Below are 12,824 nucleotides of genomic sequence, written 5' to 3' on the forward strand. Positions count from 1 at the left end.
TGAACATTTTTGTGTACAACTCTTTCTGGGATATACATTTTAATTTCTCCTATGTAAACACCTAAGAATGGAATGGTTGGACTATATGACAGGTGTATAAATAACTTTTTAAGAAACTTAAACTCTTTTCTAAAGTGGTTGTTCCAGTTTTTATAATTTCTGGCCATTATAATAGGTTTATATCTCATTGTGGTTTTAATTTGCATTTCCCTATTGACTGATGATATTAAAGCAACTTTTTAATGGGTTATTTGCCGTTTATATAGCTTCTTTAATAAAGAGTGTTGAAATTGCTCATTTATAACTGCTTTCTTATTACTGTGTTTTGAGAGTTCTTCATATATTCTGGATTTAAGTCCTCTGTCAGATAAATGATTTGCAGATATTTTCTTAATCGAATAATTATCTGTCTTTTCAATTTCTCATGCCTTTTGAACAGCAGCAGTTTTTAATTTTGATGAAGTCTGCTTTATTATTTTTTTCTTTTATTGATCTGGCTTTTGGTCTCAAAACTAAGAAGTCTTTGCCCAATTTAATATCACAAAAGTTTTCTTTAAACTTTCTTATAAGTTTAACAGTTTGAGTTTTTATATTTAGGTCTGTGATCCATTTTGAGTTGATTTTTATATACAGTGTGAGGTGGGGATCAAAGTTCCCCCTTTTTTTTTTAGCATGTGTATTCAGTTATTACAGCAGATGAAACAATGATAAAAATCAGTTTTCCATTTATGTGAAGGCCTCTTTCTATGCTCAGTGTTCCATTGGTTTATTTTATACTAATATTATACTGTTTTGATAATTCTTTTGTTTTTTGTTTTATTTTTTATTTATTTTTTATTCATGAGAGACACAGAGAGAGGCAGAGACACAGGCAGAGGGACAAGGAGGCTCCATACAGGGAGCCTGATGCAGGACTCGATCCGGGGACTCCAGGATCATGCCCTGGGCTGAAGGCAGGCACTAAACTGCTGAGCCACCGAGGTGTCCCTGTTTTGATTATTCTTAAGTCACTCTAACTCTGCATGTTTTTTATTTCCCTTGTAATACACTTGTCAAAAAAACTGGGTCATATGTCCAGAGTCAGAATTTTACTGAGTGCCTCCCTGTGAGCAATGGTATGCTGGTAGATAATCAACATCTGACTCTCTAGGATGAAAAAGCCTGGGTCCATTGGCACTTGCTGTTTTCTGTGGTGTAAACATTCCCATCATGGCTGATTTAAAACTACCAATGTGTCATCTGAACACAGAGCTAGGAAGAGATGGGCAATAGCACACTATTATGTAGCATTTACAGTATTCACATACATTAGATATAATTCATCTCAAGAGCATAGATAAAGGTAAAATAGAGTGAATTAGGGAATAGTGAATTGTGATTTTTAAATTATCTTTGTTATAGTTACTTATAAGTTTATATAATTTAATTTTTAATAGTCATTAATAGCCAGCTCACAAAACTCATGAAAATGTAACAGTTGAGCTGGCTATAAGCCAGTTCAAACTGGTGCAAGCCAGTTGTAACATAACATTGCTCGTAGAGTAGTCAAACATGTTCTCTGTCTCCTGTATTTTCTGTATTCCCTGAAAATTAATACTGAACGTCAGAGGTTTGATCAAATTCAGGTTCAGCTTTTTGCAAGATTATTTCATAGGTTTTAAAAGGCCATCATTGCCTGTATACATTATTTTATTAAGGCTGCATATTGATGATAAGTGTAATAATCTCATTCTTTCTCCCCTTATTATCTGGCGTGATCTGTAAGGAAAAGCTTGCCTAGAACTAGTTGATTATGTGAGGTAGAAGTTTAAGAAATGTAGGATGAATAAAAGGATAAGAAGTACTTTTTATCTATTTTTAGAATAGTGAGTTGATTTGGTTCCCTATCATACTTCAGAGGTGCAAGTGACTTTTAAGTGTCATTATGAATTTAGAGATTTAAACATTATTTCAATTCACTGACTTTTTTATTCTTATGGGTTCTTAAACTGACCCAGTTTTTAGCTAGAGGGAATTTCTTCAAGTTGATCTTGGTCCTTTACACACACACTAGTCATCTTTGATGGCTTTCTTGCATTTTGGTATGATGTGTTCTGAGCTCATCATCTATACTTCCTACCCAATACAAAATACCTCATATCAAGCCATTTTTCCAAAGAGAGCAATTTTCTTTTAATAGAATATGGTAGTTAGAGACCACAGTCTGAGCAGTAGGGGTGCTCACTGCTACTAAGTTCTTAGTTGTCTCTAGGACATTTTAAGTAGACACAACTGAGAAATATACACATACACTTTTTAGGTAAAATAGGAGTTTATTATTTCCATTTGAAATTTAAGACTATGAATTTTTAGCAAAACTTTCTTACATTTGTTTCTCTTTTACTTCCATGCTGAAAATCCCAGTTGTCAGTAACATCACTCATTGGCTACACACACAGATAACAAACATTACCAACATTGTGTCCAATAATATGATTACTAAAAAGTTACAATGAGAAATGAGTAATCAAAGTTGTCTTAAAGATCCTTTAGTTTCTCCTGATGGTTGTGTCACCAACTCGATAAACATTAGGTTAATTTGATTAATTTTGCTTTCAAATTTTAGGGATTGAATTTTAATTTAGATCTGTTTTATAGTTATATAAAACATTTGTGTTTCCAAAGTTCCATCTGATTAAACAGTATACTTTCCAACCAGCTTCTGTGTTATTTCTCTGGCCTATATTATAATTTTTTAAAACCTATATGTATACAGGTTTCCCCTGCTATCTGAAAGTAGGGTGTTCCTTTGAAACATAGGCTAACTCTAGGAAATTAATGGTAAGTTTATTACCATTAATTTATATTAAAAATTTTTTGAGCATTCCTAGAGTCATAAATTAACTGCTTAGGCTTTTCTGATACTTTAGGACACATCTTGCTCCAGATGCACAAAATAAATTGAGATAAAGCACAGATGCTCACAGACATTTCAAAGCTATCAGCTTGATGCTGAAATGTACCGAGTGTAGTTCCTGGGAAAGAAGCTTGGTGAGGCTGCTCTTGCTGCTCAGGATACACTGCCTCACTGCAAAATCAAAGCTGAACACTTTTCAGCAAAAGTCCTCTTCTGATTTCTTTAGTTTGCAGAAACTGGTACTGATGTAGGCTTTTTATAAAAGCTTCATGTGAACTTCTAGAAAGTGGGAATTAGTGATATATTTATATGTCTCACTACTTCTTCGGTGAATGGTAATGTACATTCCACTTTGCTTTTCCATGAACAAATCAGCAAATGCTCCATAGCAATATATAGAGATAGTACTCATTCCTTTTTTAAGCTTTTTAAAATTCATGTTTAATATCCATAATTTTTCTACCAAATTTCTCCTTAGATGAGTTCGGGTTATTTCCAGTATTTTGCTACTACATATTTTTAATGTCTTTTCTTTTTTTTTGCATATATATATATATATATATATATATATATATATATATATATATATATATATATATAAAATTTGGGATGTTTTAATATTAGCATTTTTCTAACATTATATTATGAAAATTTTCAAACACGCAAAGTTTAAAGAATCTTATAGTAAACACTTAATCCATCACCTAAACTGATGTAAAATTAGTTCATTGTAAAGTTAAAAAATAAGTGTACATTCATTTTTTAACAAATGCGTATGCTTGTGGAACCCAAACTCCTCCATCAAGATGTAGAATATTACCATCATGCCAGAAAGTTCCCTTATGCTCCTTCCTTCAGAGACAACCACTGCTTTGATTTTTTTTTTCTACCATTTGCTTGATATTTTAAAGGCGCTTTATAAATATGCCTGTTTTGGATGCTCTATGATTAGGTTTCTCTTCTGATTTCACTAATAGTTTTCATATCATGAACCTGTAACTTCATGTGCAGCCATTACCACCATTCATCTCCAGAACATTTTCATCATCACAAAGAGAAATGCTGTATCCATGAAATAATAAATCCCCATTTCTCCATCCCCTTTACCCTAATAACCTCTATTCTTCTAGATCTCTATGAATTTGCCAATTCTAGGTACCTCATATAAGTGGAATATAATACTTGTCCTTTTGGGTCAGGCTTATTTCACTTAACATTATGTTTTGGGGTTCATCCATGCCATAGGATGTATGTATACTTTCTTTTTGGTGGTAAATACATATAAATAAAATTTACAGGCTTAACCATATTAAAGTGTACAACTGACATTTACTACATTCACAGTGTTATGCAGCCATCACTGTTACTGGTTCCAGAACATTTTTTTTTTTTAGATTTTATTTATTTATTCATGAGAGACACAGAGAGAGATAGGCAGAGACACAGGCAGAGGGAGAAGCAGGCTCCCCACAGGAGACCGATGTGGGACTCAATCCCAGAACTCCAGGATCACACCCTGAGCCAAAGGCAGATGTTCAACTGCTGAGTCACCCAGGCATCCCAGATAAACCATATTTTGTTTATCTTTGCATCAGTTGATGGACATTCATGCTGTTTCTACTTTTTGGCTATTAGGAATAATGCTGCATTATGAATAAACAGCATTATTGAATTTCCATTTGTGGTGCTGTGTGTTTTCACATGGACATATGTTGTCATTTCTCATAGGTATATATGTAAGAGTGATATTGCTAGGTCAGATGGTAACTCTCTTTAAATTTTTGAGGGTTTGCCAGACTGTAATTCAAAGTGGCCACACAATTTCATATTCCCATCAGCAATGTATGAGAGTCCAATTTCTCCACATCCTCACCAGCACTTGTTAAATGTCTTTTTTATTCTAATCATCCTACTGAGTGTGGAGTGTCATTGCAGTTCTGATTTGCATTTCCCTGATGGCTAATGATATTGAGCATCTTATTGGTTATTTGAGATCATCTTTGGAAAAAATATCTATTCAGAATCTAGCCTATTTTCCATTTGGGTTATTTCTTTTCATTGAGTTGTAAGAGTCAAGATGTAAGATGTAAGTCCTTTATCAGATACATGATTTGCAATATTTTCTACCATTTCATGAGTTGTTTTTTTTACTTCTTAATGGTGTCCTTTGCATCACAAAAGTTTTAGTGATGTCCAGTTTGTCTACTTTATCTTTTGTTACTTACACTTTTGGTGTCAGCACTGCTTAATGTTAAATCATGGAGATTGATGCCTGTATCATCTTCTAAGGGGTTTGTATTTCTAACTCATATTTCTGGTGTGAGGTAGGGATCCAGCTTCCTTCTTTTGCATGTGGGTATCCTGTTTTCCTAGCACCATTTGTTGAAAAGACTATTTTTTCTCCTTTAAATTATCATTGGCACCTGCTTGAAAAAAATTATTGTAAATATAAGGATTTATTTTTGTGCTCTGAATTCTAGTCCATTGAATTTGCAGGATCACTCATGGTGTCCTTTCCATTTGTGAGGGCCTTATTTCTCATATATCTGTCTTCTCTTTTCTTTTAAAATCTCATGAATTCAAAGAGGATATTTACAAAAGTATGTATGTGTAACCCACCATTTTATGATTCTGTTCATGGTTGCCTATATTTGTTTTGACTCAATAGCTTCTTCCTTTTCTTTTGCAGTTATCTCATTTTGTGTGTAATGCCATCTGGGAAGGGAATGCCTGGAGGTGAAGTGTAATGTCAATGGGATGGTGATATTCCCATATTTCAAAGACAGCTTTGAAACAAACAGATGGGAAGTGGGGGGTCTAGCTGGCTCAGTCGGGGAAGCATGTGCCTGCCTCCCGATCTTGGGCTTGTGAGTGTGAGCCCCACAGTGAGCACAGAGATTACTTTAAAAAAAGGAAAGACAGACAAGAAGTATCTTTAGTTAGCAGTGATACCATAAAATGATTAAAGTAGGGAAGCTTGTGGTTCAGAGATTTTACCTTATGTAAATTAGAGATGTGGGACCATGAAAGTGGCTAAACTAAGAGTAATGACTGCGTTTGAGAACACAGGCATTTTAGAACCATCAAAAACTTCTGCTTCTTTATAGAGTTCCTGAGTTGGAGTTAGAAGAAGAAACTCAAGTTCAAGAGATGACCCTCGATGAGTGGAAAAATCTTCAAGAACAGACCAGACCAAAGCCTGAGTTTAACATCCGAAAACCTGAGTCCACTGTCCCTTCCAAAGCAGTGGTGATACACAAGTCCAAGTATAGAGATGATGTAAGCATGATGTTTTCTTCTCTAGAGGTGATCTTCTGGATTAACTGACTAGGAACTGGATGGACCCTCTCCACTTCTGAGGTGCAAATGGGACATTAATAGTTGGCGTTCTGCTTTCTACCTAAGAGTAATCAGATGTGATGTGTGCCTAATTTTATTAGTATTGTTCATAAAACGAGTTGAAACTTGACCTATTGACACTTCATACAAAGCAGTTGTGGTGACAGTGCATCTTCTGCTCAACCCAGAGCTGTGCTTTGTGCAAATACTGAATGTTAATGGCATTTCATTTTTATCTCAAAAGAGAGGTACAGTGTTTCCTGAGCAATGCCATTTCACAGGATAACTGCTCTGCATTTCATGATTAGATTAGGTTCAGCTCAAGCTCTTTAGAAGAGCATTTAACTGGGAGTACTTGATCATTTTAAACAACCTGGAGTTCTGTACTCTGTTAATTGCAGCAGCTCTGCTTCCTCTGCCTAACTGCGGAGACTCCAAAGACAGGCCCCCAGAGGAGGAGCCCCTGAGAGCCAGTCAGCCGTATGATCATTCACAGTGTCCTTCTCACTTGTGAGGGCCTTATTCTCATAGTTTGGGTTCAGTCCTTTTTTGGAGGCCTCTGCTTTGGAAAGATCTCCCAGCCTATGTTGTGTGGGATGGTCAGCGTGTCATTTAATCACATTCTGTTTGTGTTCCTGAACTTAAAGGTATCCTGAAGCATTCTCATTTTAAAATTTTAAAATTTAGAATTCACATCATTCAGTCGTGGCCATTTATCTTGATACATATTTCTATGTTGATGATGGGAGTGAACAAACCCTTTCTTCTGGGTATCATTAATTGGTTTTCCATTTGAAACTCAGGGATTTTGTACTGTAGATTTGTCTGTGTTTCCATTTATACTTTGATTAGTGCTAGTCTTTGAATGGATACTTTAATTAGAGGGTCACTTATGATACAGGATCCCCTCCCACCTCCTGTTCTGATGAGTCCAGTCTCTTAGAGGCCTTACTAGTGAGTTTTGAGCTGTTCGACTAGAAGTGGCTTTTTTTTTTTTTTTTTTTTTTTTTCCAGCAGCATGGAGGCAAGAGCCTTATTTTCTTGGAAATCTCTGTGAGGTATTTCTACAAGTCCATCAGCTGGCTGGGTTGGCTCTTTTCCTATTCATTTTGTTCTTTTTTGTTCTGGGGCATTGTAAATAAAGCTTTGCCTAAAACAAATGTGCTGTTAGGATGTGAAATATACAGCTGACATGTTAGGTAAAAATAGAAGCTGTTTTTCCTGCATCCACACCAGATTCATCCTCCCTGAAGAGAGAGGCTCCAGAAAGAGGTCTGCTGCAATATCTGAAGCAAGTGGGTTAGCTGACTCATCCAGTTTGTCTCAGTAAAGCACACGGGTCCTTGTTAATCTGATGCCATTGGAGGTTTCAGCCAGGAATCGTTCTGAAAGCAACAGAAGCCAAATCTCGGGTGACTAATGTGCTTTGTCCTGGGCACCCTAAGAGACCAATCACTGTGGTGGGATCTCATGTTTGCAAAGTCCAGAGCAACGGGAGCCCCCAAAGTGAGCTGGGCCCTGGAAAGCACACTCAGCTCTGCGCCAGGAGCCCACTGTCCGCTAGGATGCAGTGGGCTGTTTCTAGGTCTACCTTTTTACCATGGTGCCAGTGCGCCCAAATTGTCCTTTCTTCCATTTACCTAAGGTCTCTGCTTTATTTTCATGTGCAGCTTGGAAGGCAGCACACATGTTAAACATGAACTCTGTACCAAACACATGGCCAGAAGGGACTAATATGTTTGGGGAAACCTGATTCCATTTCCTAGACAAGTTGTAGGAATGTTCAGCATTAAAGCACTTTGGAGATTCTCCTTGAAGACCATTGGCATATTTCTTGTAGATTTATATTTTACTCATAAGTGAGAGGTTTGTTTTATCTGTTCTTAGGAATCGAAGCCAAATCAAATTTGGAGCAAGATATATTTAATACAGTTTTCCTTTAACAAGACACAGAACTTATTTGACCTCTTAAAATGTAATTTCTCAAAGTATTTTGACCAAAATAGTTCATAAAAAGCAGCTTGAGTTCTTTCTGCAGCATTGGGAACAATCCTTAGATAACCATACTCTGTTATTTTACTATTCCCCTATATTTTGAGTCAGAATTGTTTATTGTAAATCATGCAGTTTTTAACATATGGTATTTGTACAGTCAGCACCCACATTGAGAGGAATTTTTTCCATCAAGTTCTATCCTAGGAAGGTAATATTTCCTTATTTATCAAACTAGCATTTGTGAACAAATAAAAAAGGCAGAAATTAAAACTTTTTCATCTGAGCAGAATGCATTTCGACATTAAACATTTATATCAATTACTGTTAGGCATGTCAAATCTTACAGGTTATTAGCCTGCCAAGCTCATAGCAACTTGGTCTCATTAATTCAAATTAATATAATAGTAAGTTCACAGATGTTTGGATGAAGACCGTGAGTATGAGAACGTGTGGCTGGGAAATGGCAGATCCCCTGTGCGCTGAGCCCAGAGCAACAGGGGCGCCACCTCTGTCTTGCCGTGGGGCAGCAGGGGTGGGGGGCACTGTCCTGCCAGATGTCACAGTGGCTCCCGGGCAGTGTAGCTCTGGGACGTTAAATGGAGTAAGTGTCCATGGAGATGGCTGTGTGTGTGATGCTGAGATGCTGTAACTGTGTTCCAGATGGTAAAGGATGACTATGAAGACGATGCCCATGTTTTCCGGAAAGCAGCCAATGACATCACATCCCAGCTGGAGATTAATTTCGGTAACCTCCCTCGTCCCGGGCGTGGAGCCAGAGGTGGCCCACGGGGAGGCCGGGGAAGGATCAGAAGGGCAGAGAACTATGGACCCAGAGTGGAAGTGGTGGTGAGTGCTGGTGTTCTGTGTCCTGGATGGTTCTTCTGCAGGAAGTGAGAGGATGAGGAGGATACCCTGGGCTGTGCAGTTGGGAGGGCCACCAGGGTCTGCTGTCCATTCCTCTGCTAGTTTGGAACAGTTATATCAGCAGCATGGTCGTAGTTGGGCACAGACCATCCGGTGGCCCATGGTCACCAGGGGGGTCCACAGTCTGCTGTGAGTGCACACTCAGAACCAGAGATAAGCTCATTCATCTGCATCACACAGGATTCCCAGCTCGGGATGCAGTCAGACCACCTGGTGGTCGTATGCCCTGTGCCCTTCCGGTGCTTTCCAGGCAGATAGAATCTTTCCTAAGGCTTCAGGGCCTCCTTGGGACCTCCCCAGGCTCACCTTCTCACCTCACACCATCCTTTCTCTCCTCAGCCAACACTGCTCTAGCTCTAGTTCTTTAGACAAGCATGTTCCTGACCCCACAGGGGCTTTGCACCTGATGGTCCTTCTACCCCCTTTGCTTGCTCACCTAGAATAATATCCTCTGACCTTGCTTCCTCACAGGAATCTTCTTTGGTCACATTTCCTTCCAGACCGGGTCAGAGTCCTTGAGCAAAGAATTTTATTTTTCTTTGAAGTGTCATTTTCATTTGTAGTTGTATTCTCACAACTACAATGGTGTGATTATTGATCAGCACCTGCCGTCTCTACCATAGGTGACAGAAACATGTCTGCTTTTGCTCATTTTTAGTTCCCCCAGCACAATGGATGGGTATAGTAGGCGATTCATAAGTGTTTTGTGAACAAATCTCTGCATTTTCCAGCTCAGAACTGCCCTTGGGCCCCCATCCCTTCAACTGTCCAGTTGCTCCATTTCGGGATCTGTATTCTCTTTGCTCCTTCGCTGAGGCTTATCTCTGGAAGAACCTTCTCTGGTAGAAAACCCTACCGGACCGTGACGTGCCTTCCGCCACCAGACTGCTGTGGGCACCCCTTCTGTGGGCTGTTCACGGGCCAGCTGTTGGCTGAAACTACCACACTGTGACTTCTTCAGGACTTACCCCCTCAGCCCAGGGGCCCCCAGGGCAGGCAAGAACTGTCTCTAATCAACCTTGTGTCTGCACGTAGTAAACATTCTGTATGATGTTTACTGAATGAGGGAAGTGCCAGATACAAGAAAGAGGCACTCGGTAAGGTTTTGTGGGAGGCAGGGAGGCAGGCAGGCACTGCTGGCCATCTTGCAGGGGCCAGGAGCAAGTCTGAGCGGGAGAGGCACCCTTCCTCATCCCCCTTTCTGCATGTCCTATTTGCAGTGGGGCCTCCTCTCCCGGGGTGTTTGAGCCACAGCCGCCGTTTGTGCCCCCCGCCCCTTGAAAGCGCAGGCAGGTGTTTCTCAGAGGGCTCTGCCCAAGTGGGAGTGCTTCAGGTGACTGGGTTTCAAGACTCTTCTTTTCTTCTTTAGACACAAGATGTTGCTCCCAACCCAGATGACCCTGAGGATTTTCCTGCTCTGGCTTGAGAGAGCCCTGTTTCCCTAGCAACCTGACACCGTGTCCGCGTACCTATGAAGAGACTTTTCTTGCTGTGAGGAAGAGTCAGACTCTAAGAACAATAGATGTTGCTTTTTCCCCCGTGTAGTGTGAATTTGTTGCACTTTTTTGGCCTGGGGGCTGTGGGATCGGGATTTCTCCAGACACAAGAGCAGCAGTTCCAGCCAGGGGGTTAGTCTGGCACTTACCCAAGAGGGTGGAGAATGGTGATTATTTTTTTATTGAAGGAATCCCAAATGAAGTTCAGAAATAATATTTAAAATGTATATATAGAGATTGTATTGAATCCTCCACGGAAACCAGGAGAGTAAAGATGTAAAATAGAATCTACTGAGCCGGCTCTGTGAACTGTACAGGCCAGAGGGCCATGTTCTTTAATGCCAGAGGAAACACACATAGCGAGGTCACAGCCTACTTTTCAGAGACAGGGGAATTAAAATATAAATGTACTGACTGTTTACTTGTAAATGTTATACTCTCCTGGAAATTTTTTGAGTTCTGGTTTTCATGTAACCAATACTTTTAAGCAGCTAGTGCGCGGCTACTGGCTTCCACTCTATGACAGAGAACTAGGAAAAGTATTAATTTTTTTAATGGTGATTTAAACTACCTCGTGGTTTCCGTGTGTGTATGTACACACACATACACACATGCTTAGTATAAATGTGCATATTTAGGGTTTGGGTGGTTTTTAGGATGAGTATCAAGCATACGATTTTTAAAATCATGTTATTTAACCCATCAATGAAGTGAGAGGGGGATCCAGGCAAGAGTATTATAACTTACCACCGTATCCTTTTCTCCCTCAAAACTAGTATTTGAACTCAACGCCCATGTACAGATGTCCTCTGTCCTTGTCCTGGCAAGATTTGTAAATAGTATTTATTGAACGCCGTGTGCAGTTTTTCTCACTCAGCCCTTATACCAGTTTGAGTTCCTCTTTCTTGCCTTTGGCGAGCGTTTGGGGTTAGGGGACACCTTGGAGGTTCAGTAAGTCACTTAGTAAGTCACTGAGTCCTGCCCTGCCCAACAGAGCAAGCCCTGAAGAGCCCGCTTGAAGAGCCCACGCCAGCGCCAGCGGGCTGAGCGCTTCAGGGCAGGGCCTAGGGCCAAGGCAGCTGGAGCAGCTGTGGGCAGCTCCGGTGAGGCTCTCCCCACTTTGCTGCAGAAACTCAAGATAACATTTGCCTGTTGTTACACAGTTACTATGCTTGTGCTGGACCTGAACCCGGTCCCAAGATCTGTGCTTTTCCCCCACTTTGCTATGCTGTTTAAGATGGCTCTGACCTTGAATCCAAGTGTAAATAAAGGTTGGTATTCCCTCCTGACTGTGTATAGAAAGCTGAATCCTTTTGGTCACTCCCAGGTCAAGAGAAAACGTGGAAAGAGACCCAGCAGGAGGAATCAGCTGTACCCCTCCTCACCATGTGATAACCAGTTAAGGACCTTTGCTGTGGGGGACTGCCTACCCTTGGGCTCATTATTAAATTAATATCTAAGCACTAAGATCTATTAAGTGATTGCTGTATTCCCTCTCCCTGGAAAGGACACGATGAGTGGGAGTGTCCTGACCCAAGTCAAGTCTCAGGAGAATGAATGTCAGGTTCAGCCACAATGATCAGCTAGTACAGCGTGAGGCTTTCGTTCCTCAGCAGGCTTGATGCTGTCACATGAAGTCACTCTGCCTGCCTTTGCTTTGAAGGTTGGCAAAACCGAGATCCCTTTCAAGAAAGTTCCCTAGTATTGTAGATAATGCTTGGAAAGCCCATAGAGCTGGATTTAATACTGTATTTGCAAACACCACATCCTTCCCAACATACTGGAGATCTCTGTACCACGGAGCAGTCTTGGGTCCTGTGGTCGGAAACAGTTTAAGGGTATGGCATACACTTCCTGAGCCTGTATAAGACTTGGTTGCTCACCAGGATTACCTCTTACCAACTGGTAGGGCAGATGGATGGCAGGTTTTGGTCATGTGGTGGTTTACAGTCCAGTGCACCAGAGAAGACCGGGCAGAAGCACAGAGCAGAGGAAATCCCTAACAGCATGTTAGGGAAAAATCCGAGTTGACAGGAAGATTATGTTCAGACCCATACACAAGAGAAGGCCTTCCTGATCAAAGTTCCCCTACCACACTCAGATGTGTGGGTGTAGACAGGCCATGAGGCAAGGCATGTTTCTAGCTGGCAACTTAACACTGAGCAAATCAACCC

The 12,824-nt window shown here is 40.2% G+C and overlaps 1 protein-coding gene across 2 annotated transcripts in view; it reads left to right on the forward strand.

Annotated features, from left to right (window-relative positions):
* HABP4 (hyaluronan binding protein 4) overlaps positions 1 to 11,939 on the forward strand; it is a 41,974-nt gene extending 30,035 nt beyond the window's left edge. For both annotated transcript variants that reach the window (XM_025984221.2, XM_025984222.2), the window contains exons 6-8: positions 6,004 to 6,175; positions 8,891 to 9,076; positions 10,524 to 11,939. In XM_025984221.2, coding sequence (XP_025840006.1) covers positions 6,004 to 6,175; positions 8,891 to 9,076; positions 10,524 to 10,580 — 415 coding nt within the window. In that variant the 3' untranslated portion in view covers positions 10,581 to 11,939. The remainder of the gene's footprint in view (positions 1 to 6,003; positions 6,176 to 8,890; positions 9,077 to 10,523) is intronic.
* Positions 11,940 to 12,824: the final 885 nt, after the last annotated feature.

The sequence above is a fragment of the Vulpes vulpes genome, chromosome 1, assembly GCF_048418805.1.
Source record: "Vulpes vulpes isolate BD-2025 chromosome 1, VulVul3, whole genome shotgun sequence".
NCBI classification, from domain to species: Eukaryota; Metazoa; Chordata; class Mammalia; order Carnivora; family Canidae; genus Vulpes; species Vulpes vulpes.